Genomic DNA, 27,102 nt, shown 5'->3' on the forward strand with positions numbered 1-27,102 from the left:
CTTAGCATTGGAATAGAATGAATGAACTGAATATGCAAAATGAAAACAAGTATAATCTGGAAATGATTAGATATGGGTTAAATGTGACTCTTCAAGTGCAAAGGACACTTCACGAAACGATAGCAGAGTCAAAATGTGGAGGAATAGCACTGTTAGCTAATTATGTTAGCACTGTACAGAGGGAGGACCTACATTTAGGGAAACAAAGATGTGAAAATACTTGGAGAAATGATTTTTGTCAAGATGTCAGTATGCTGTGTCCGTTTTAAACTCGGCATATGCAAACAAGTGGTTTTGGGAACCTGGTCCCGGGAGGGGTAGAGTTCTGGATTGAATGAAGGTGGCGATTGAAACAGGAAGTGGGGCATGAAGGATGACTTTTGGGATCTGGCTTCTGGGCCCTATTTACTCCTCACTCAGGAGGATACCCATTGCTGAGGCCCTTTTTTTTTTCAAATTCGCATGTGCAGTGCCACATTTGCACATACAGTATATATCATAGAATTTATGCAGAACCATACCGCATGCACAAATGAGTGCATATGCGTAGTTGTCTGCAATTGTAAACACTACATGCTGTTATGTCCAATAATGTGATTTTTAGCTGCCATCTTTCACAGACTTGTTTTGTTTGGTGTTTGCTATGTATGTAATGACTTTTACTCTGTGTGGCCGGAATGATGCAGTATTAGTTAAACATGAAAGATCCTTCTTAGACATGAGTGATAATATGATTGTCACATTTTGTTTCAGGGTAACAAACTTGGATTTTTGTATTGTCTGAGACAGGTGTGTAGGGTATGAAGACAGGACAGTGTGTGTTCAGAAGGATGGTTAAAAGGTAGAGATAAGAGGTACAGCAGCAAACAACAGGCACAATTTACCTGGCTGGATGAAGTTTTATCACTTAACTGGCACCCCATGATTTGCTTTTAACACCACATTTCTTCACCACTAACGGACAGTAGCAAAAGATACATTTCGTTTGAGAAATGTAATACACTACCAGAAGGATATGTCACCCCAGGCTAACTAAGGATGTTCAGGATGCTATCAAGTAGAAAAAAGTGTATGATACTGCAAAGATTTGTTGTAGCCCAGAAAATTGGAAACATTTTGAGAATGATGACACAGTAATGGAGAAATTCTGGTATGCGAGAACAGCAACAAATATAATTTTTAGAATTCTATATTAGAAAGTAGTAAACATAATTTGCTGGTCCTTAAAAGGGTGCAATTAGGAATTAATGAGACTTTGAACAATTCTTCTACTGAGAAAGTAAATATAAAATACAAAAGTACATAATAAGCATAGTAAAAAATAAGGCAAAAGTGAGAAAAGAGTTTAAACAATCATTGTTTTTCCCATTATGCTTTCTCCAATGAAATTTGAGGCTGACATGCATGATCTTTAAGTAGATTGCAGAGATTGTGGATATGTTTACTTTATTTGTTCAAAGAAAATCTTGCTGGCTGCCCAGCTTTATTGTCCATCCCCAACTGCCCTTGAGAAGGTGGTGGTGACTTATCTTCAACAACAGTGCTCCTTTGCTAGTACACATACCCATAGTGACATTAAGAAGGAAGCCCAGGATTTTGACTCCATGATGGTAAGGAATGGCTATATATTTCCATGTCAGTATGGTGAGGAGCTTGGAGGGAAACTTAGAGTTGGTGTTGCCATGTACCTGCTGCCCTTGCCCTTCTAGGTGGTAGAGGTTGTAGGTGAGGTGCTGTCAGAGCAGTCTGAGTGTTGTTGCAGTGTATCATGTAGGTGATACACACTGCTGCTACTGTCCGTTAGTGGTGAAGAAATGTGTTAAAAGCGAATCATGGGGTGCCAGTTAAGTGGGGATAAAACTGCATCCAGCCAGGCAAATGGAGATTATGCTATCACATTCTTTGTCATTTGCAAATAGTGACAAGCACTGAAAAGACAGATGAGTTATTGCCAAAGAATTTCTAGCTTCTGACCTGCTCTTGTAGCCACAGTATTATATGGCTAGTCCAGTTCAATTTCTGGTCAGTGATGACCAAAATATAATAGGAAATTTGATGCTGGTGAGGTTGCTGGCTGGCACATGTGTCACCAGCCCACGTCTGGATGTTGAAGTTTTGTTACAGATGGATATGGACGGCTTCAGTTTCTGTCGAGTTGCTAATAATGCTGAACATTGTGCAATCAGTATCAAGCATTCCCACTTGGACTTTATGATGGAAGGAAGGTTATCATATATCTCAGCTGAAGATTTGGCAGGTGAGGACAGTACCCTGAGGAAATCTTAGTGGTCACCAGTGACTGAAGTGATGTTCAACAACCACAGCCACCTTGCTTTCATATTGTGTTTGACTGTACATTAGAGAGGTCTGTCTCAATTCCGATATTTCCAGAACTCCTTTTTTGGTGTGCTTTAAATGCTGTTTTTGTTTTTTGCCAAAGGCAATCAGCCTTGCGTTGCGTATAGAGTTAATCTCTTTTGTCCATGTTATGACTAAGTTTGTAATGAGGTCTGAAGGAGAGTGGTTTCTGCAGAGCCAAAATTGAGCACTGGTGAGTGGATTGTTGCTGAGTAAGTGCAGCTTGATTGCATGTTCATTGACCTTTTCTATCACTTTGAGAATAGATTTGTTGGAGCAATTAACTAGCTGGTTTGGATTTGTCCCCTTTTTTGTGCACAAATCATATCTGGTCAGTTTTCTGCATTGCTGGTAGATGCCATCTGGGAGTTGAAGTTTTGGATTACATCTTTGGTACTATTGCTGAAATGTTTTCAGGCTTCAGTGTTGCTTGCAGTGTCCAATGTCTTCAGCAATTTTTCAGCATCAATTGGAGAGACTTGAAATCGTCTGAAACCAACTGTTGTGATGCTGGAACTTCTGGCAGAAGCCAAATTGTGTCACCACTTTCCATTTTTAGCTGAAAATAATTGTAAACGTTTCAGTCTCCTTTTTGTGGGCAGGTTTCTGTCATTGCTATTGTGTGCATTCATAAATCTGTTCCTTTGTTAGTTTTCAATTGTCCATCAGCATTTGGGATTAAATGTAGTAGAAGTGTAGTGATTTGGTTTTGATTTTGATGTGTTTTTGTGGGATTGCTTAGTGCTGTCTTTGGTATATCTCTTCCAGTCCTTTTTATGCATCGTTTTGAGTTGTAGCTTCACTAGTTTTGGGAATGACTAGTACTGCCCTGGTATGTTCTTGTACATTCTGTTTAGAATTTTTAATTGGAACCAGCAATTTTTCATGAACCACTCACTCATTTCTACATAACTCTCAAAAGGTATTGTAAATAGGTTTGTGGCATTTATTCGTTGCACGATGTAAATATCGGTAAGTGCACTTATTTACAGTACGTAGTCTGACATCAGCTTACAGTAGTTAAGGGTTTTTAATGAAACATCTGAGGAAATGTCCTTTTTAAAAATACAAACTGGTTCTCTGGAATTCCTCCAAGTTGAGTTGCAATGAAATTTTGATGTTGAAACCTTTTTTGAACTTCTGCACAGCTTGAAAGTATTATAAATGTGAATCTTGTATCATCCACATTTTATTTTCTAACAGGGATTTTTAGCAAATCAGCAGAGGGCTGAAAACCTGAAAGACCCCTCTGTTCTTCCTGACTTATGTCTGAGTCATGCAAATCAGTTAATGATTATGTTAACAAACCACAAGAAACTGCTGGATATTAAACAGAAATGCACCACTGCTAAGCAGGAACTTGCAAATAACTTACAAGTCAGATTGAAGTAAGTATTATTTAGGTTTGAGATCAAAATTTTTTTTGTTTCCAAAGGTTCTAATAAAGTAGAAATGAGCAAATTCTCATTACAAAGTGTGATATTTACTTCAAAACTTAGTTGCTAGAATGCATGATTTCTCTAGTTTTGAATTTGGTTTATAAAATATCATTGTTTATTGAGACAATTAAATTCCAAACTTTGGAATTACTTTTGAATTGGAGCTCCATGTTAATATGTTAAATATGTTCTGGATGTATACTTTCCTTGCGGCACTCTTAAATCAGTAACTGATGCTCCGGTTTTTGAATTGTATAGAGATTTAAATGATTCGTTTAGTCTTTAAATTTTACTATTATTATTTTACAACCTCCTCTTCAATTTTGACAACATGGCATTGGGAATGTTTTGATCTTCAATTATTTGTTTTGAATTATGCTTATTCCTCCAGTGCCAGTTTGTGGCACTGTCTCTGTCTGTTGTGCACTACAACTTAAATATTTTTAGATGGAGATTACTACTGATTTTTTTGCTCTGTTTGTTTATTTTTTTAATATTAGTTATTATATTTTAATTATTTCTTTATTTTTAGATTAAGCGTGCTGTTTTTAAGAGACTTATCTCCTGTTTAGTTTGGTTTCTGACGTGCTTAGAGTGCCCATTGCAAAAAAAAGTTCAAAAAAAGTGGGGTAGGCCCTCAAAAGCTAGCACAATGCCTTGGCGAACCACCCAAGCTATTTTTCCATCCCCCACCCTTGTCTGCCTTTCCAGAGAGACCACTTTTTCTCTGCGACTCCCTTGTCCGCTCCATACTCCCCTCCAACCCCACCACACCCTGGCACCTTCCCCTGCAACCGCAGGAAGTGCTACACTTGCCCCCACACCACCTCCCTCATGCTATCCCAGGCCCCAAGATGACCTTCCACATCAAGCAGATGTTTACCTGCACATCTGCCAATGTGGTCACAAAACCAACCCATCTTGTCCCCTCCCCCCCCACCCCCCACTGCATCCCAAAACCAGCCCAGCCTGTCTCTGCTTCCCTAACCTGTTCTTCCTCTCACCCATCCCTTCCTCCCACCCGCACCTCCATTTCCTACCTACCACCTCATCCTACCTCCTTGACCTGTCTATCTTCCCTGGACTGACCTATCCCGTCCCCACCACCTCTCCTCTCCACTTATCATCTTTTCTCTCCATCTTCGGTCTGCCTCCCCCTCTCTCCCTATTTATTCCAGTTCTCCCCCCCCCCCCCCCCCCACCGAAGGGTCTAGGCCAGAAACGTCAGCTTTTGTGCTCCTGAGACGTTGCTTGGCCTGCTGTGTTCATCTAGCTCCACACTTTGTTGCCTTGAAGAATTTGATCTTTTGGGGTAATAATGGGAGAAAAGTCACCCCACAAATAAAATTGACAATCGATTTGAAATTTTCAATAAAACAAATAATGAAATAAAATTTCAATAAAACTGTGGGTAAAATCTTTCCAGATCCTATGTTTCAAAATCATTCAATTTAGGGCTGATTTTTACTTTTGGTTTTGTTTTGTTTTCGTTAGGTGGTGTTGTTATGTGATGCTTCATGCGGATCAGAATGGTGAAAAACTCCAGGCTTTGCTAAAGCTTCTGACAGAACTGCAGGAGAGAATACGAATTGTTGAGGCACTTAGCACTGTTCCTCAAATGTACTGCCTTGCTGTTGTTGAGGTAGTAAGGCGGAAAATGTTCACTAAACATTATAGAGAGGTGTGTTTAATCCATTCTGGTCTAAATATTCATATAAAAGAACTGTGAATGTACAGCATTTAAAACTAAACTAATTAACTGTCTTTTAACTTTTAAGTGGGCTAGTGCTCTCGTAAAAGAAGGAAAACAATTCTATGAAGCGGAGAGGGTGAAAAGGGAATCCTTTGGCAAACTGTTCCGTAAGTTATTTTCTCCATTATTAAGATTCATTATTTATCTGATTTCTAGGAATCTCCTACATCCCTTGTCCTAATTTTGGACAGATCATGTTTGAGACATTTCTGCTGTTTGGCAGGACTGCAGTGTTTTAGCAAAATTATACCTAGGGAAGTTGACCCTCTGCCTCTCTATTGAAATCTGTTGTCTGTCTGAGTTGGAATAATAATGACAACATCTCCATAGTTGCTGCTCCTGTGTGTGCTCTGCAGAGTTCCTGGCTCTGCTTAATGCTGCTTCCTACTACTGTACCTGATGTCCCTGGCCTTGAGTTTGTGGAAAGGTAGCAACAAAGATTGGAAACTGGCATTTTGTGGAAATGCGTGCCAGCAGCAAGTCCGTGTTAGTTAAGCAGAATATCAGAAGGCCAAAAGTAAGTGTTTTGATGTTCCTTTTGCAACACTGTTTTCAACCTACCTCACTGGTGCTTCATCTCACTGCTGACAAGCTCCTGACTGGAGTGGAATTAGCTTGCAGAACCTGCAAGAAATTATTCAATCTCTGCCACCTTTAAGCCAAAACCAAAGTCATCCCAACCAGCGTCATTGAGCTGCAGCACGCAGATGATGCTCTCCTATCCACAATCTGAGGATGTACTCCAGAGCATTATCTCCTCCAATACCTCCAAATCCTGTCAGCTAAAGGAGCTGTTGAAGAAGAGGTCCACCACTGCCTCCACCGTGCTAGCGCAGCCTTCAAATGTCTGAGGACAACCAAACTAAATCTGACACCAAGATTGTGCTTTAGAGCTATGGTGGTTCCAGCCTGCCTGTATGGCACTGAAATGTGGACTGTCTACAGCAGGCGCTTGCGTAGGCAGTGCATTCAAGACCCTGCAGATTCACTGGGAAGAAAGGGACTCACTAACACTAACACTAACACTATTGTCCTCAACCAGGCTGTCATACCCAACATTGAAGCTAATGAAGGGTGATCAGGGCTGGGTATGTCATACCGGTGACCGATTTTTAAGAGACTCCCCAAGAAAACATTCTGCTCCTACTCATAATTTCAAAAGTGCCTGGGAGCCCCAGTTGGTCTGAGGGAGCACTTCAGTGATACCCCCAAAGTCTCACGCTGAAGTGCAGCATTCCTACAGGCACTTGAGAATCAATGGCCCAAGACTGTGTCCAAAATGGAGGGGGAGCAATTGGGGATATGTCGAGTACCCCCAGACACATTGTTAGGAAGAAGCAGAAGCCAGGCAAAAACAGTGAAAGGAGTGTGCTGCCACAACACCATTTCACCCCCCACCCCACTCCAGACAATGTAACAGAGCCTGCAGTAGCCACGTCAGTCTGTACAGCCACCTATGGCCTCGACCTAAGTGTGGAAGAGAGTCATCTTTGTCTGTAAGGGACGCCAGTGATGATGATAAACATTTTCAAATGTGCAATTTATTTTCAAAAGGATTTTTTAAACCCAATTCTGTTACAGTTTTGTGCTAGTGTCAATGCCCACGTGGCAAGTGTAGTTTGAAACATAATGTGTTATTGCATCTTGTTTATTCAATCCTGTTCAGCTCCTGTCTGTTCAACTTTATAAAAGCAAATGTTGATTTCAAGAGGTATGGATATGTTTAATTGCAGGTAGAAACATGGCCAAGGAATGGGATCTCAGGCGTGTATTTGGACCCTTAACTGCTTCTTTCACACATAAAATTATATACAAATCATTGTTGAGGACACATTATCTATTTCATATATCATTTTGGGCTGGTGTTCCACTCCAGCTGTTCCATAATTGGACAATATTGAGAAAACCAGGGGCAGAGAGGATGGTGAAGGAAGGGGAAACGAGTGTGCGTTTGAGTGGGATGGACAGGCACAAGTGAATCAATAGGGACTGTGTGTCAGTCCTGCCCCTCCAACAATCCATCCTTACTCTCTCACCCTTTACCTCCAACTGTTCCTCGACTTCACTGTCACTGTCATCCTTGCTTTAACTCTGCCTCCTACTTTCTTCCCCCTTCACCACCACTGCCTCCTTGCCTCATAATGGGCAAACACCTGCACAGATGCTGAAACATGTCAAAAGCTTTAATGTTTGCTAAGGAAATAATTCATGCACATTTGACACTTATTTAAGCTAAATGATCATTCTGTGATTTGAAGTCAGAGGGTTGTTGATTTGAAGGATGTTGTGAGCATGTCCTCCCTACATTCAACATTGCTTTTTTAAATTTATTTTTCTTTTGAACTCATCTGTTCAGAGGTTAGTGTACCCCTCTGAAGCAAGTGGAGCTTGAACTTGGACCTCCTGATTCAGAAGTAAGGACACTACCACAGCACCTCAACAGCACTGCACCACAACATGTACTTACAAATATTGCTGCATAATGATTAGATACACCATGGCTGACCTATCTCTCAAACTCTCTCTTGCCCATCACCACCCGCCAAAAAGAACAAATCTGTATCTGGTGTTGTGACTAATTGCTTTGTCCTACTACTTGGCATGAACTGAACTGAACTGTCTGCTTCAGCAGTAGTTAACATAAAATTCACTTTAAATGTGAATGGCTTCTGGTTTGAAACCAGGTAGAAACACTTGTATTTTGAAGAAGTGATTTTTGATTTCAGATGCTTGGGGCACTGTAATAGTGTCTCTGCCATACCATCTCTGAAGAGGTTGATTAGAAAATGTCCAGAAGCAGTTTTCAGGGGGTTATTGTGATACAGTAGTAATGTCCTTGCCTTTCGAATCAAGAGGTCACTGTTCAAGTCCAACAGACTTGGTAGGCATGTGGTGATAGTTTCTGAACAAGTTGGTTAGAAAATGTCTAAACTATAGCTAGTATTAGGAACACCTGGTATTGTCTCCGCCTCCGCAAGAGCAGCCAGGTTCAAGTCTCACCCAACCCAGAAGTGTTATTTAAATGTTCAAACAAGTTGAATAAACTGTAATTGAAATTGACTCACTGGTGTAGCTTGCTCATCATGTGAGCTAGATGAGACTGTCAGTGTCTCGTTGCTCGTGCTGCTATTGTGTTTGTATGTAAAGTTTTTCATGTAAATTTGTGCATCAACGATTTATTTATACTGAGGTTTCTTTTCTTTACAGGAAGATCGTTTCTTAGAAATCGCTTGTTTAAGGGGCTCGACTCATGGCCACCATCATCCTTTTGTGTATGTATGCATCAGTATATTGAATTTTGCTAGAACGTTGAAAATGGCACCAAGATTTTTTGCACTTTTTTTAAAAAAAGATGTTTTTATCATAAATCAGAAATTTCCCTTTTTTGGATATCCTAACCTTTGTCAACTAAATCATAAGAATCATCATAGAATACTTAGTGTGAAAACAGGCCCTTCGGCCCAAAAGGTCCACACCGACCATCAGAATGCCTCTCCCACCGTGCCCCTTGTCCCGAACCATTTCCCCCTATAACCCACCTAATCTACTCCTTCCTGAACACTATGGGCAATTTAGCATGGCCAGTCCATCTAGCTTGCACATCTTTCGACTGTGGGAGGAAACTGGAGCACCTGAAGGAAACCCACACAGACACTGGGAGAATATACAAACTCCAAACTGACCATCACTCAAGGATGGAATGCAACCTGGGTCCCTGGTGTTGAGACGGCAGTGCTAACCACTGAGCCATTGTGCCTCCTGTCAGAAGTCCACACTGAGTGGTAAACAGTCACTATGAACTATTATTGATCAGCAGAAAGTTTTTAGCTGTCCAGTTAACCATAGTGGATGATCTCTTTGCCCAGTCATGGACATTGCTTATGTAGAGTCTAGAATTGAGAATTAATTTGGTAATGATTGCAAAAGCAGCACCTAAATTTGTCATGCAATCTCAATTATACAGTTAACTGTTCACTTCTTTAATTGAACATAGTAATTTAAATTATTAATGTGCTAGCACGCAGCCCTGACTGCCAGAGCACAACCTTAATCTGTAATTCCTTCCTAAACCACCTGATATTAAAACGTTTTAACAGCACAATTTGGCATAGTTTTGCTAATATTTAAGAGTGACATTTCAATTCCAGAAATTTGTTGTTGTGAATAAATGAGATGCACATTTCCTTTTCTACACTGTTTTCTAGCAAGGCAAAACTGAGTACTTTTAAAAACTTACTTAATGTAGACTGTGGTAACCATCCTCCCATTACCAGTGATACTGATAATGCAGGATAGCTGGCTGTTTAGTATGAAATCTTAAGGCACCATTGCAAAGGTAAATTGAGATTATGTCACTCCTTACTCTTACCAGTTGGTTTGCAATTCATATTTTTTCATCATCTGCCAATAAAGTTGACATTGCAAGGGGCATAAGCACATTCTGAAATATTATTTTCAAATTGTTACTTAACACTAAAGCTAGAATGAGTTGGAGATATTTGGATGCATTCTCCATTTTAAGAATTGCATAATTGACACTCTAAGTAAGGTCTATTTTTTAATAAACCTGTTTTGCATCAATATCATTAAATTGTTAACTTTTATTGTTACAGACATACAAGCCCCGAAAGTTTGACTTTGAACTTCCGGATGTATCCTTAACTGACTTACAATTTCTGCAGTCTTGCTGCCCTTCAGAAGTTCAGCCTTTCCTCAGGTAATCATGTCATTGAACCTGGAAAAGCCATAAACTACAAGAATATATTGACTGCATTAAAATTTGTTCTGTAAAGTGAGCACACTTTTTTAAAAAAAAATCACTTTTTTTCATTCTGGTTTATCTGATATTTCATCTGAGGATGGAAAGAAACCAGAACGCCTTTGGTTGATTGTGTCAGAAACGTAACACCTATTTCTCAGGACATGCCCCAGCAGCTGATATTACAAGATAATTAATCTCTGAAATATGGCTTAAAAACAAAGACAAAATATATATTATAGGTGGCCTTTCACTGGAGCACAAACATGCAATGTTGTGGACTTGGGTTTAACAATAAAATAGAACTTCATCACGCAAGAGAAATTTGAGATAAAATAAACTGAACTGTTCACATGCAATGCAAATTTAATTATTTCAAAACACACAGTTAAGTACAATTTTGTTAATACCCAAGCCCTCATTTGTAGTATTCACACCAAAGAAGCCTTTTTAAAGTCTTCATACAACTGAAATTTAGACTTTCTCATCTTTAATTAAACACTTTATGACCTGGAACTCAAACTAAACTCTTCATACTGATTTGCACTTTCAACAGTTGAATTTACTTTTCTTCCCCACTGCCCCCCCCCCCCCCCCCCCCCCCAACCACTCCTTCAGAAACCACTGTTACACATCCAGCTTCAGCCAACTCCTACAATCTGTCCAAACTGAAATTTAAGTTTATTCTTGCCAAATTGTAGGTGTTTCCTAATCAGAAGGAAGTTACATTTTTTAAGTTGTACTTCAAAAGTCTTCCACTGTAGTACATAATGGTTGAACACCCAATTAAAACATGACTTGAGGTCGTACTCTCAGTTTTTTTTCTTGTCCGATACTGAGTAAGTGGTGCAACATCTGGAACTGAAAAAGATTGTACCTGTGGAGCAGTTTCGGTCTCAGCTTACTTAGTAAGCAATGACCTGTTCAACTTGGTTGTTAATCATTTCAGATGAAAATACATACTGGATAACAATTAAATATCCTTTTCAGTTGACAGTATTGAAATGCATTTAAACACTTTAAATATGCTGAGTTTAAAGGAAAAATAGCCATATTTGATTTTGTGCTGTTATGCACAAGCATTTTATTTTGACCTATTCACTTAGTCCAGATATTGTGTGTAGGCATTCAGTAACTTAGCTCAAAGACACAGCTCCTAGTCTGGGTCGGGGCAGGTGAGCCAGCTGACACAAAGGAAAATCTGGGATCTCACCCAATCATTCTGACATGGGAGGATGGACAGGTCGGGGGGTGGGATGAGGCTAGTAGGCAGATGGGTGTGGGGCTTGAGGTGGGAGGAAGGGATAGGAGGGAAGAAGGACAGGTTAGGGAGTTGGGGACAAGCTGGGCTAGTTTTTGGTTGTGATGGGGGAGGGAAGAGAGGCTTGGGGGACCGCTTTGCAAAACACCTACGCTCGGTTTGCACTAAACAACTGCACCTCCCAGTTATGAACCATTTCAAGTCCCCCTCCCGTTCCTCAAACGACACATCCATCCTGGGCCTCCTGCAGTGCCACAACAATGCCACCCATAGGTTGCAGGAACAGCACCTCGTCTTCTGCTTGGGAACTCTGTAGCCCAATGGTATCACTGTGGAATTCACAAGCTTCAAATCTCCCCTCCCCCTACCGCATCCCAGAACCAGGCCAGCTTGTCCCTGCCTCCCTAAACTGTCCTCCTCCTTCCCACCTATTCCCTCCTTCCTTCTGCTTCAAGCCCCACCCTCATCTCCTACCTACTAACCTCATCCCACCCCTGGACTGACCTATCTGCTCCCTAATTCCCCCACCTTTTACTGGCTCCATTCCCATCTTTTTGACCTGTCTGTCTCCTTCTCTCCGCCTGTCTTCTCCTCTGTCCATCTATCTGCCTCCCCCATTTCTGAAGAAGGGTCTAGGCCCGAAACGTCAGCCTTCCTGTTCCTCTGCTTGGCCTGCTCTGTTTGCCCAACACTATACCTGGTTATCTGAGATTCTCCATCTACAGTTCCTACTATCTCTTGACAAACGAGAAAATTGTGCCCAGGTATGTCCTGGGATCTACTGTAGTTCCTACTGCCACTGGTGTTGCTGAGACAAAATCTGAGTCTTTCTCAGGGATCTCTGTTTGTAGTCTACATAAATGACTTTAAAGAAAAACGTGGCTGGTCTAATTAGTAAGTTTGCAGACGATACAAAGATTGGTGTTGTGGATGGTAAGGAGGTTTGTCAGAGGATACAGCAGGATATTGATCATTTGGACGTATGGGCAGAAAAATGGCAGGTGGAGTTTAATCTGGACAAATGTGAGGTGATGCATTTTGAAAGGTCAAATACAAGTGGAAATTATATGGTGAATGGCAGAACGTTGGAATATTCCTGTGTAGAGCGATCTGGGTATGCAGGTCTACAGTTCGACTGAAGGTGGCAGCATAAGTAGATAAGGTCTTTTTTTAAAGAAAAGGGCTTAATGGCATTGAGTATAAGGATAGGCAAGTTATGGTGCAGCCTTAAACTTTAGTGAGGCCACACTTGGAATATTGCATACAGTTCTAGTCACCACAGTGTCAGAAGAATGTGGTGCTTTGGAGATGGTATAGAAAAGCTTACTAAGATGTTATCTTGCGTGGGGGATTTTTAGCTGTGAAGAAGTTTGGATAAACTGGGCTTGGCTTGTTTTCACTAAAGTGTTGGGAGTCGGGGTGTAGATGATGCAAGTTTTCACACAAAGGGTGGTGAGTGCCCGTAACGTGCTGCCAGAGGTGGTGAAGGAAGCAGACACAATAGCAGCATTCCAAAAGCACCTGGGAGAATGCAGGAAAAAGGAGGGAGTGGAGGAAAATGGATCCTGTAAGTGAAGCCATTTTAGAATGGAAGAGCAAAATGTGTCGGCATATGCTTGGAGGGCTGAAGGGCCTGTTCCTGTAATAGACAATAGGTGCTGGAGTAGGCCATTTGGCCCACTTGAGCCAGCACCACCATTCATTATGATCATGGCTGATCATCCACAATCAGTATCCTGTTCCTCAAGTACCCTTGATTCCACTATCTTTAAGAGCTCTGTCTATCTCTCTCATGAAAGTATCCAGAGAGTTGGCCTCCACTGCCTTCTGGGGCAGAGCATTCCATATATCCACCACTCTCTGGGTGAAGAAGTTTTTCCTCAACCCTGTTCTAAATGGCCTACCCCTTTATTTTAAACTGTGTTCTCAGGTTCTGGATTCACCCATTAACGGAAACATGTTTCCTGCCTCCAGTGTCCCCAATCCCTTTAATCTTATGTCTCAATCAGATCCCCTCTCGTCCTTCTAATCTTGAGTGTATACAAACCCAGTTGCTCCATCTTTCAACATATAGTCCCACCATTCTGGGAATTGACCTTGTGAACCTACGCTGCACTCCCTCAATAGCAAGAATGTCCTTCCTCAAATTTGGAGACCAAAACTGCGCACACTACTCCAGGTGCGGTCTCACCAGGGCCCTGTATAGCTGCAGAAGGACCTCTTTGCTCCTATAATGTATCATTCTTTTTTTTCTTCTAATTATGGTGGGGTTGTTGCTGGTTTCCTGGCTGGGGGCAATGGTACTTTTGCAAGCATTACGTTCAGTTCATGTGACACCAAATGAAAAAATCCAGTGGTAACGATTTGAGTGACCTGAGGCAGTAGTGTGGTCACTAATAGATTAGTTTGATGCCAGGTTGTACCGTCTGTTTGTGATAGTGTTTCCAAAATACACCATGGCCATATGGCTAGTTATGCATTCCCATTCTGCATGGGGAAAATTGCTTGTGTTTAAATGTTAATTGCCTATCTTTTTTGTATCCTTTCCTTTATGCTGCCATTATAGAACATAGAGCTGTACAACTCAGGAACAGTTTTGCCTACGTGGTGTATCAAACATGACACCAAATTAAACTGATCCCTTTTGCCTGCTGCTGGTCCATATCCCTCCATTCCTTGCATAATCGTGTGTTTATGTATCTTTCTCGTATCTCCCTCCACCATCACCCTGGCAGCACATTCCAGACTCTTACCACTCTGTGCATTTTAAAATGGAAATAAAAACAACTTGCTCCTCACATCTCCTTTTGACCCCATTTTCTCCCCCCCCCCCCCCCCCCCATCACTTTTTTAAATGCATGCCCCTTAGTATTAGACATTTCAACTCTTGGAGAAAGTTTCTGACGGTCAACCCTACTTATGCTTCTCAATTTTATACACTTCTATCAAGTTTTCCCTCCGTCTTGGCCGCTCCACAGAAAACCACCTGAGTTTTTCTGAAGGTAGTAGGAACTGCCTATGCTAGAGAAGGGTCTAGACCTGAAATGTCAGCTTTCCAGCACCTCTGCTGTTTGGCCTGCCATGTTCATCCAGCTGTACACCTTGTTACCTGAGGTTTTTCTAGCATCTCCTTTTTATAGCCCATACCCTCTAATCCAGGTAGATCCTGTGAAACCTCTTCTGCACTCTCTCTCTCCAAAGCCTCCTTATCCTCCAGTAATGTGGCGACCAGAGTTGAACTCGATCCTGAAGTGCAGGCAGCCAAGAGTGTCTCAAAGTTGCAACATCGAACATTACAGCGCAGCACAGGCCTTTTGGCCCTTGATGTTGTGCCGACCTGTGAAACCAATCTGAAGCCCATCTAACTGACATTATTCCATGTATGTCCATATGTTTATCCAATGACCATTTTAAATGCCCTTAAAGTTGGCGAGTCTACTACTGTTGCAGGCAGGGCATTCCACGCCCCCACTGCTGAGTAAAGAACCTACCTCTGACATCTATCCTAAAGCTATCATCCCTCAATTTAAAGCTGCCCCCTCGTGCTAGCCATAACCATCCAAGGAGCTAAGAGAGATATAGAAACTTAACTAACAATGCGTCCACTGCAGTCTGAATTCAGTTGAGGACTGTCGAACAAGTATTGAAGTCCTCTTTGAAGCTAAACTTATGAACACTCAAGCAAAACTCCTGCAAAATCAACAGTAGACTGGATGCTGTCTGTATGGCTTACAAGCATCTCCTTGCTATGTTCTTTTTACTGAACTATCAAATAGCTATTGATCCAGAGAAAGACAAAGATACTGTTGCAAAATCACTGCAGCTCTCATAGACGCACATTGATATTGATGACTGGGAGGAGCTTGCTAAAATATTTCTAAATGCTGACAACTTGTTGATTAAGCTTCTACATGCTTTGACTCTGAAAGCCTTGCTAACGAGGTCAAGCACAGAGGAAAGCAAAAGCAAAACATGGGACACCTTTTGCTCCAATGTACCAATGGATGAGAATCAACCTGTCCAGTCACAAGAAGATGCATGGCAGAAAACCATGATCCTGAGTAGACACCACCGTCAATGGATAGCCCATTGACAAGTATCTGAATGTGGCACATAACTTTTGTATACGACAAGCCACAATCAACAATAGATGAATTAATAGTTTACCTGTTTTTGATTACTGAGGTTTGATTATTGTAAAGAAACTGTTAAGAGCCTCCTTTTTTCATTATACTATGAGGTATTATCTGTAACTCAGCCAATAAAACAAAAAGCTAGGTGTAGTTTCTTTGACAATGCAGCAGTTCTATATTGATCATTGTTTTAGCCTAGATTATTTTCAAGTTATTTGGCACAAACACACTAATTTCTCCTGTCACCAGTATTGATTCTAGTTGTAACTGAATCTTTTTGACCTTGTCTATTTTTGGAAGTTATAGTGTTACACTTGCCTTTTGAAGGGTTTTTAACCTGTGGACTACTTTAGATGAATTTAAAGGAAGGTTGATGCAGACAATACAGAAGGATATTTTCTCTAGTGCAGACTTGGGCCTTTATTTTCATTCATGGGTTGAGGGCATCACTGGCTAGGCCAGCACTTGTTGCCCAGAGTGCAGTTAAGGAGCAACCACATTGCTGAGAGCTGGATCATATTAGCATAGTAGTTTCCTTCTCATAACGAAGGGAAGGACATTAGTGAAAAATATTGGTTTTTGTTTTGACAATTGACAGTGGATATATGGCCATCAGTAGACTCCTAATTACATATTTCAACACCCGCCCCCAGCCTCCTTAAATTCACTAATGGGATTCTACCGTGGTGGGATTCAAATCCAAGTCTCCAGAACATTATCGAAGTTTCTGGATTAACAGTCCAATGATAACGCTAGGCAATTGTTTCCCCATGATGGAAACAGGTTTTCTCCTAACCAAATTAATCTGCAATATAGTTCTGTTCACTACTATAATTCATGCTTTTCAATATTTTACAGGTGAACAAGATACCTCCTAATGAAACAGTAGTCCTGAAATTACCTGCAGATTCATTTTAGGCTCATTGACAGCTATATGTATTTTCCCTAGATGACTTGATTCAACTGTTTTTAAACCAGCGTTGTTCATGGGTCTAGTGTCTGTACCAATAGTACTATCGATCTTTTGAATGAAATCTACACCATACTTCTGTAATTTAGGGATGATTTCAGATTGTTGTGAAGTTGCATCAAGTTTTATTAACCAGCTTTGTTGTATTCCTTTGTATTTGTAATCTAAACTTAATGATCAAACATTAATTACTGCAGGACCAGTTTTACTCTTAGTGCTGTGTAAATTCCACATACAAAGTTTTTGCTTATAATTTCTGATTCATTACACTAGAACTGTTACTTAATGTTTAAATATGCAGAACTCATTTAGATGGTACACACCTAGATGTAAGAAGTAATTAAGAATCTTAAGAATTAGGAAAGAAAACACCTCATTTTGTTCCAATGAATGGGTTAAAATTGACTCTTATGTAGAGGTAGCATTGTATCAAAAGTGAGGGAAAACCTAATATACATAATACATTTTATTTTTTCCTTCAATGTGAGCTTATTCTTGTGCTTCAGTCACTAACAACAATGAGCTGTGGCATGAATTTGTGAACAAGTTTGTGTGTGTTAATTTAGGGATTTGGTGATTTGTACACTACTGTATGAAAAGTCTGTGTTCTGTAATTTCGATAATGTGAGTTAATGAAATGTAGTTACAGAACAAAAAAATTTGCCGAAGGTAGGTAAACTATTATCAAAGAACGGCAGATGCTGGAGATCAGAAAGAAAAACTGAAATTACTGGTGAAACTCCAAATAAAAATTGGAGATGTAGTGGACAGCAAAGAAGGTTACCTTAGTACAGCGGGACCTTGTTCGGATGGGTCAATGGGCTGAGGAGTGGCAGATGGAGTTTAATTTAGATAAATGTTACGTGCTGCAATTTGCAAAGGCACATCAGGGCAGGACTTGCACACCTCTTTAAAGGTAAGGTCCTGAGGTGTGTTACTGAACAGAGATCTTGAAGTGAAGGTTCATAGATCCTTGAAAATGGAGTCGCAGTTAGATACTATAATGAAGAAATCATTTGCTATGCTTGCCTTTATTGATCAGTACATTTGAGTAGAACAGGTGGGACATCATGTTGCAGCTGTACAGGACATTGGTTAGGCCAGTACTGGAATACTGTTACAAATCTGGTCTCCCTGCTATCGGAAGGATGGTGTGAAATTTGGAAGGGTTTAGAAAACACTTACAAGGACGTTTCCAGGGCTGGAGCATTTGAACTGTAGGAAGAGGTTGAATAGGCTAGGGCTATTTTTCCTGGAGTGTCAGAGGCTGAGGGTGATCTTGGAGAGGTGTATAAAATCATGAGGGACATGTATAAGGGTAAATAGAAAAGGCTTTTTTCCCTGGGGTGGGGGGGTCCAAAACTAGAGGGCATAGGTTTAAAGTGAGAAGGGAAAGCTTTTGTTCTAAAAGGGACCAAAGCAGCAACTTTCATGCAGAGGCTGGTGTGTGTATGGAATAAGCCAGAGGAAATGGCGTAGACTTAACATTTAAAAGCATCCAGATGGCTATATGAATAGGAAGGGTTTAGAAAGATATGGGCCAAATGCTGGCAAATGGGACTAGATTTATTTAGGATATCTGGTCAGCATGCATGAGTTGGGCCAAAGGGTCTGTTTCCATGCTGTATATCTGTATGATTCCAGACTAAATCTGGCAGCATCTGAGGAGAAGGCAAAGTTAATATTCTGAATCGGGTGAGCAGCAGTTCTGGTGAAATCAGCTTGAAATGTTAACTCTGCTTTCTCCTTAGATGCTCCCAGATCTTTTGAGTTTTGCTGATAACTTAATTTCTGTTTTTATATTAGGTAAACTATTCACTATGAAGTGAAATAACAGCTTGGCTTGACTATTCTCAATACTGTCTAGAATGATACATAACTTTGTTCTTTTTTAATTTAAATATGATTTTTTCCCCTATTATCATCCATCTACCACTGGTAAAATCAGCATTCTGGGAATGTCAGCTTTTTTTATTTAAGGTTTTTTCAGCCAGAACCATCTAATTTTCCCCTTCACATTTAACAAATTAGTCTATGATCAATTTCAACTCCATACATCAGTGTGATGTATGATGTTTATTCTGTATTGTTCTGGGACTTTTTAACCTCATTCATTTTAAGAAGTAATCTTGCCTTGTTGGTTGATGTAAAATGTTTACATATCCATAATATTAAAATGATCATTGTATCAGACTGAATGCACACAAAGTTTATCTTGATTATACAAGGCTGTTTTTGCAATGAACCTCAATGTCTTTGTCCAAGTGGTATTAGACTTTCAATCCACTTATTATTCATGAGAGAATCTAGTCCATGTATCTTAGTAACTTGTATCGCCCCAATTTTTTTTTTAGAAAAGCAATCGTGTCCCCCATGTCCTCTGAAAACTTGTTATTTTCATTTTGAGGGGATAGCAATTTCTCATCTGTTTTCTCCATGTTTAGTGGAAATCCTGAGGATATGCCATTGGACATGGACTGCTGAAATAATTTGTTTGTATTAGCCAAGAGATTGTCTGGCTTTCTCGGAGGAATGTTGAAGCTGGACAAAATTGCTTGCGATTGTAAATTATTTGAAGATGTGGTAATTGCAGGTTTCTTTAATTTGAATAGATTTAAACAGTCCTTACCTGGAACCATGTGGACATGGGTCCACTATAATTCAAAAATGCAATTTAAACTTGAAAATCTATAACACACTTTTTTTAAAAACAGAAAAGCATGGTGTTGGTCTTTTTCACTAATGTCCTCATGCTTCAAAATTTTCAGTGAAATCATTAGTGAAAAAGCCAAATTAAATAGATGTTTTCTTTCTCGGATAGTTGAATAGGCAAGATTCAGGTGTAAATGTTACCCTGTCTGACTAGTTTCGCTTTCTGCCTATGTAGAAACCTAATACATTATACCATGCCATCGTGGATGTGCAAAGGGATCTTGGTGTCCATGTACGTAGAAACCTGAAAGTTGCCACCCAGGTTGATAGTGCTGTTAAGAAGGCTTACGGTGTGTTAGGTTTTTATTGAAGAGGGATGGAGTTTTGGAGCCGTGATGTCATGCTGCAACTGTACACAACGCTAGTGTGGCCTCATTTTGGAGTATTGTGTGCAGTTCTGGTCGCCCCATTACAGGAAGGATGTGGAAGCATTGGAAAAGATGCAGAGGAGATTTACCAGGATGTTGCCTGGTCTGGTGCAGGCCCTATGAAAAAAGGCTGAGGGACTTGGGCCTGTTCTCATTGGAGAGAAGGAGGCTAAGAGGGGATTTAATAGTGATATACAAGATGGATCAGAGGATTAGATAGGGTGGACAGTGAGTCTTTTTCCGAGGATGATGACTTCAGCTTGTACAAGGGGGCATAGCTGCAAATTGAGGGGTGATAGATTTAAGACAGATGTTAGAGGCAGGTTCTTTACTCGGTGGTAAGGGCGTGGAATGCCCTGCCTGCCAATGTAGTTAACTCAGCCACATTAGGGGCATTTAAGCAGATAAGCATATGGATGATGATGGAATAGTGTAGGGGGAGGGGGCTTAGATTAGTTCACAGGTTGGCGCAGCATCGAGGGCCGAAGGACCTGGTTCTGCACTGTATTGTTCTATATTAGTGGGCAAATTTTGAATTGTTGTTCTGATTTGCCTCTGCCTCTGAGTTGGAACAATCCTTCCCTCTCTGCTGGATCTCCTCCGTTTTAACAAGCGTGCTACTTTTTTTTAATGACCTCAGATCATGATATTAGAGGACTGGCAGAATTAGTTTCATTCACTGACAAGCCTATCGAAGCATGCACTCTGTCTGGTTCTTCTAGTTGGGATTAGATCCTGAAAAATATCTCTTGCTATTCTATCCTAAACGAATAGGAGCGTTTGGTGAATCCTTTGCTTGGCTTTGAACTGAGACAATAAGTGCCAGAGATATTCTAGAACTTTAGTTTTAAACTGCATCTTAAATGACCAGTTCCTTTATGATTTCACAGTGTGGCTGTAAAGAAAATGATTACTTGTGTGAAATCATGAAATTAAAATTATATCTCAAATGTAATTTTTATTTGCAAATTCTTTCTTTAGAAATGTTCTTAAAATGGGGCATTCGTTCTGAAATTGGGAGTAAAGTATCTCATTATCGAAATAGAAGAAACATTCTGATTTAACATTGCAACTGAACATCAAAAGTGAATAGCTCCTATAAGCTTTAGCACTGACATTCTTCACCTTGATGCAAGCAAAAATTTTAATAAAAACAGGTATGAAAACATTTGAGTATGAAAACTCCCCATGTTTGATCTAATGCTAAACATCCAATAATCCATTTTAGATTGCTGAGATTGATCCTTGCAGCAGATTTAAATGCTAAGTTTTTTTTAAGCGCAGTATAATCTCCATGAGTACTTAAGTAATTGAAGGTGTCAGTAGCAATGCATCGGCATGCCATTTACTAAGCAGCAATCTGTTTGGGTTCTGCAACAGCATTTTTTTCATAAGAGAATTTGAATTCTGGAAGTGACATCAAGGCAACATTTAACTCAGTAACATTAATGAACCCAAGCAAAATTCAGGTTAGTGAGAATCATGAAGGAAAATCCCTTGACTGGAACCATGATTAGATTAGATTCCCTACAGTGTGGAAACAGGCCCTTTGGCCCAATGAGTCCACACCGCCCCTTGAAGAATCCCACCCAGACCCATCCGCCTGTAACCCATTCACCCCTGAGCACTATGGGTAATTTAGCATGGCCAATCCACCTAGCATGCACATCTTTGGACTGTGGGAGGAAACCGGAGCACCCGGAGGAAACCCACAGACACAGGGAGAATGTGCAAACTCCACACAGACAGTCGCCCGAGGCTAGAATCGAACCCGGTCCCTGGCACTGAGGCTGCAGTGCTAACCGCTGAGCCACCGTGCCGCCCATGTCTGGCACAAAGGAAGGTAGTCATGGTTGTTGGAGGCAATCATTTTAGACCCAGAACATCACTGCAGGTTTTCTTTAGGACAATATCCAAGCCCTATAATCATCTCTTCCATATACTTCTGATTTATAGATAGATTATTTAGTCTATGTGGATCATCGTGAATAACATTTGGAGGGCAGTTAGCTGCTGTCGTAAAAGGGAGTTTATGACCTTTTTGTTTTGACATGACATCACCATCACCTCATACCTAAAGCATCGTTACCCTGGGCATCGCAATTAATTCTAAGCTTAACCAGATCCACCACACAAATATATTTGGTCTCAAACAGCTCAAAAACTAGGTATTGCTGTTAGTTTATTTTTCACAATTATTTTGTGGGATGTGGATGTTGCTGGCTGGCATTTCTTACCCATCCTAATTGCCCTTGAAGGTGGTGGTGAGGTGTCGTTTTAAACTGCTGCAGTCCTCCTGCTGCAGGTTGACACTCAATGCTAATAGGGAGAGAGCTCCAGGTTTTTGACCCAGTGACAATGAAGGAACGGTGGTATATTTCCAAGCCTGGATGGTGAAGAACTTGGAGGTGATTAATGTTCCTGTATATCTGTGCCCTTCCCCTTTTTTAGATGGAAGTGGTTGTGGGTTTGGAAGGTGCTTTGAGGATCTCTGGTGATTTTCTGCAGTGCATCTTGTAGATAGAACACACTGCTGCTGCTGAGCATTGGTGGTGGCTTGTCAATGTAGTGCCAATCAAGCAGGCTGCTTTGTCCTGGATGGTGTCAAGCTTTTTGTGTTGTTGGGGCTGCACTCATCCAGGCAAGTGGGTAGTATTCCATCAGAGTCCTGACTTGTTCCTTGTAGGTGGTGGACAGGCTTTGAGGAATCAGGAAGTGAATTACTTGCCGCAGTATTCCTAGCTTCTGGCCAGCTCTTGTAGCCACTGAGTCCAGTTGAGTTGCTGGTCAATGGTAACCCCCAGGATGTTGATAGTGGGGGATTCAGTGGTGGTAACACCATTTGAATGTGAAGGGGTGGTGGCTAGATTGTCTCTTATGGGTGATGGTCATAGCGTGGCATTTGTGGCATGAATTGCCTCTTGTCAGCCCAAGCCTGGATATTACCTAGATCTTGTTGCATGTGAACTTTCTGAAGACTTGCGAATGGTGCTGCATATTGTGCAATCATTAGTGAGCATCCCCACTTCTGAGCTGATGATGGAAGGAAGGTCATTGAAGTGTCCTAGGCCACTACCCTGAGGAACTCCTGCAGAGATGTTCTGCAGCTGGGATGATTGACCATCAACAACCACAGCCATCTTCATATGTGTTTAAAATTGAATTCAATGATTCCACTTTTGCAAGGGCTCCTTGGTGCTACACTGGGTCGAATGCAGCCTTGATATCAAAGACTGTCACTCTCTCACCTCATCTCTGGAATTCAGCTCTTTTGTCTATGCTTGAACCAAGGCTGTAATGAGGTCAGGAGTTGAGTGGCCATGGTGTCACTTGAGCAGGTTATCTCTGAGCAGGTGCTGCTTGGTGGGGCTGTTAATGACACCTTCTATCACTTTGCTTGAGAGTAGACTGATGGGGCAGTCATTGGCTGGTTGGATTTGTTCAGCTTTTTGTGTACAGAACATACTTGGGCAATTTTCCACATTGTTGGGTAGATACCAGTGTTGTAACTGTAGTGGAATGGCTTGGCTAGAGAAGTGGCAATTTCTGGAGCACAAGTCTTTGGTGCTATTGCTGGAAGGCTGTCAGGGTGTTTAGCCTTTGCAGTATCCAGTGTTTCCAATCATCATTTGTTGATATCACGTGGATTGAATTGAATTGACTGAAGACTGGTATCTGTAATGCTGGGAACTAGTGGAGGGGGCTGAGATGAATCATCCACTTGGCACTTTGGCTGAAGACTGCTGTGAATGTTTCAACCTTATCTTTTGCACTTTTTTGCTGGGCCCTTCCATCATTGAGTTACTTGCTGCTTTACTCAAATTATTTCTGCTATCTTCACTTGAAGTCAGAACTGTAATAGAACACTGTTCACTTGTCTGGGGAGTGCAGCTCCAAAATTTACTGCAGAACCTTGATACCTTGAATAAAGCTGCTCACTTGATTGGCACCCCATCCATCTTGGGTACTTTCACTCACTCTCCATCACCAACACACAGCAGTAACAATATGTACCGTCTTTAGGTTCAGCTAGACCCCTTCTTCAGGGCATTCTAAACTTTGAACCTTTACAACCTAGATGCAGATGCAAGAGAGCATCACCACAGCAATAACTCTCCCATCCACACTTGGAACTATATTGCTGTTTCTTCACTGTCGTTGAGTTAAAATCTGGAATTTGCGAGTGCTGTGGATACATTTTAATTCATACCAGCTCCATTTCAATAAAGCAGTAGACCACCACCACCACCCACCTGATAATTAAGGAATAAATAACAATCCTGCCAATATTACCCAAATAGAGTCCAATTAGGCCAACTTCTATTTTAACCTTAATTTCACAAGCTTGGTGCATTTTGTTCTTTGGTTGAACTGTGAACTCACATTAGACACAACTGTGTCCTTTGAAAATTACTGAGCATTGTCTCCAATGTTGTGTTCCCTGAATGTCAAATTGCTGCTCTAGCCTTTTTCAACTGATACTGAAGCATATAAAGTACACTCAACTCTAGGCCTTGACTTAATGATTGATTCCTTTGCTCCACGCTTATATTGGTTAAAGTGTTTACTGAATGGTGTCCAGCTCTTGAGTGAAGGCAGTGTATGCCCTGGCATGTACAAAAGGGGCTTACAACTATATAGTTCTTTCCATGACCACAAGAACCTATGTGCTACTTTTGTGGTATTGTTACTGTTGGTGATTTAGTGTGGAGCATACCATCCCTAATCAGACTTTTAAAAAAGAATTACCTGTGGGAGGTCAGTATTGCTGTCTAGACCTGCACTTATTGCCTGTTCTTAATTGCCCTCAAAGCTGGTCATGACCACCTTGAGCAAATTATAGTGTGTGTTATAGCTAGACTAACGATGTCATCAAGGAGGGAATTCCATGATTTTACCCAATGACACTAAAGGAACATTCAGATAGTTCCAAGTCAGGGTGGTGAATGCTTTGAAGGGAACTTGCAGCTGGTGGAGTTCCCATGTATCTGTTGTGCTTGTCCTTCCCGATAGTAGAGGTTATGGGTTTAGAATGTGCTATATCAAGGATCTTTTGAGTTTCTTCAGTGTATCTTGTCAATGTTGCACACTGCTGCTACTGAACTTCATTGGTGTGAAGCATAGATATTTGTGAATGTGGTAGCAATCATGCATGATTGCTTTGTCCTGGATGGTGGCAAGCTTTTTGAATGTTGTTCGAACTGTATGTATCCAAGAAAAGTAGAGCGTATTCCATTAAGTTCCTGACTTGGACATTGTAATCGTGGACAGGCTTTGGGAAACTGGTGGATGAGTGTAAGATTTCAATCATCTGACTGCTACTGTAACCACTATTTGTATGGCTAGTCCAATTCAGCTTTTAGTTAATGAAACCCCTCAGAACATTGATGTGGCGGGGGGTGGTCACTGGTGCCTTTGAATTTCAAGTGGTGGTAGTTAGACTGTCTGTCTGTTTTTGGAGACAGCTATTGCCTAGCATTTGTGTGGTGCAAGTGTTACTAATCACTTTTCAGCTCTGATTGTCCAAGTCTTGTTGGATGTTGACATGGGCTGCTTCAGTACCTAAGTGGTAACAAATGGTGTTGAACATTGTCACCATTAGCATACCCCACTTCTGGCCTTTGATAGAGCAAATGTTATTGAAGCAACTGAAAATGGTTAGGTGCAGGACACAACCCTGTGGAACTCCTCCAGAGATATCCTGGACCTGAGATGACTGACACAAAGCAACTGTTCTACAAGTTAAGAATCCAAGGAGTGCAGTGGGGATGCCTTCAAGAGGTTAGCCATCCTTGCTGGTTCAAGATGAACCTGGCTCATGACTGAACAAAACAGAAGCTAATTTGGGAAACCAATTATTACATTAAAAAAAATTCTCTGGAACAGGGAGAGGAGATCATAGTGTCTGAAGGAGTGCACAGACCTCAAAACAATCCATCTGTTCCACCTTTCAAGCACTATATGACAGAATCTGCAGATTGCACATTGGATTTATTAGCCATTTCAGAACTGCACAAAAGTGGTATCAATTCAACCTTGATCCCAAGCAACCACCAAAGAACAGGAGGAATGTAGGAAACTGAATTGGTTGCTGTAAAGAGAAAACATCTGATTTTATTTTTTTGCTCTTCTAGATGACTGTATTTGATTCTTCTTTCAAACTTTTTCTCTGTTTATAAACCTTGTCCACTGCATGTGCTTTACCTTTTGATGGTTGACCATTTGCACATATATGCCATGCAGGCAACATGGAATGTCAGGTTAATAGAACAATTTTCTTGCTCACCCCTCTGCTTTCAAACTTTTTTTACATCAGATGTCAGTTCCTGAGACAAAACACGAAATTTATGAAAGCTAACCTGTGTCCACCCCCTCTTGGCATATATGGAAAATTTAACTTTTTGCAACACCATTGTCGCATCAACTATAGGCACCTTAGTAGTTTTTCAGTACATCTGTGAAGATGCTGTCTCTCAGTTTAAAGAATAAGTTATATTATTTCAGCGTTTAAGTTTGCCAGAAGAGTAGGAGTGTATGAAAAACTTGAAAATTTGAATATCAGCATAGTTTCCTAGCTGGACTTCACGTGATGAGTTGCTTATTATATGAAGTTTTTGTTGTGAAGAAGTTGTGACTCAATGAGAAATATCATAAAAGTGAGCAATTTACTAGTCTGAGTGAACTTTCACTTGTAGCACTTCAATAGGTTGAGGAGAATAACACATTCTTGTCCAGTGCCTTTGAATCCCATAGCATTTTGGTACCCTTTGTCCAATTGTGTACATGTAAATTTAAATGTTTTCTCTGTTAGTGCCAGGGATTTTATTTTTGAAATGCTCTTTAGGATTTAGATTTCAAATTAACACTCCAAGTTTCGTTAATCTTTGGAAAAAAAATACAGAAGATAAAATACCAGATGACAAAATTGATGGGTTAGTTAATGTTTTGAAAAGCAGCCAGCTAATACAGTAGCAGATTAACCAGAAGGCCAGTAACTCCTGTGTGGAGAAACCATTAAGGCAAATGTCTTGACAGTTATGCCTTTTAAATTCAGTCATTTGTTGATGCTGACATTTGAGAGGCATCGTTTGGATTTGCCTGCATAGATGTTAGACTCTCAGCTGCTTCACTGAATGAAAAGATTTATTCTCGCTCATTAAAATTTACATTGTAGTGTATGGTGGATAACAAATAGATTTACTCATCTTGTGATGTCAGATTTCTCATACTTCAAATGAAATTAACTGCAAAATGATTTTTTTATTTTTTTTTCATTCTTTTGAAGTTTAGTGTTTCATCTTTCCTGCACATATCACGTGATGCAAACAATTTCATCTACTTAAATTTAA

At 40.6% G+C, this 27,102-nt stretch overlaps 1 protein-coding gene across 3 annotated transcripts in view; it reads left to right on the plus strand.

Moving 5' to 3' along the window:
* The window catches only part of rb1cc1 (RB1-inducible coiled-coil 1), a 190,375-nt gene that overhangs the window by 45,058 nt on the left and 118,215 nt on the right, over positions 1-27,102 (plus strand). For all 3 annotated transcript variants that reach the window (XM_048529230.2, XM_048529229.2, XM_059646056.1), the window contains exons 8-12: positions 3,562-3,746; positions 5,292-5,478; positions 5,576-5,657; positions 8,758-8,822; positions 10,164-10,267. In XM_048529230.2, the coding sequence (XP_048385187.1) occupies positions 3,562-3,746; positions 5,292-5,478; positions 5,576-5,657; positions 8,758-8,822; positions 10,164-10,267 (623 nt within the window). The remainder of the gene's footprint in view (positions 1-3,561; positions 3,747-5,291; positions 5,479-5,575; positions 5,658-8,757; positions 8,823-10,163; positions 10,268-27,102) is intronic.

The sequence above is a fragment of the Stegostoma tigrinum genome, chromosome 5, assembly GCF_030684315.1.
Source record: "Stegostoma tigrinum isolate sSteTig4 chromosome 5, sSteTig4.hap1, whole genome shotgun sequence".
NCBI lineage: Eukaryota > Metazoa > Chordata > Chondrichthyes > Orectolobiformes > Stegostomatidae > Stegostoma > Stegostoma tigrinum.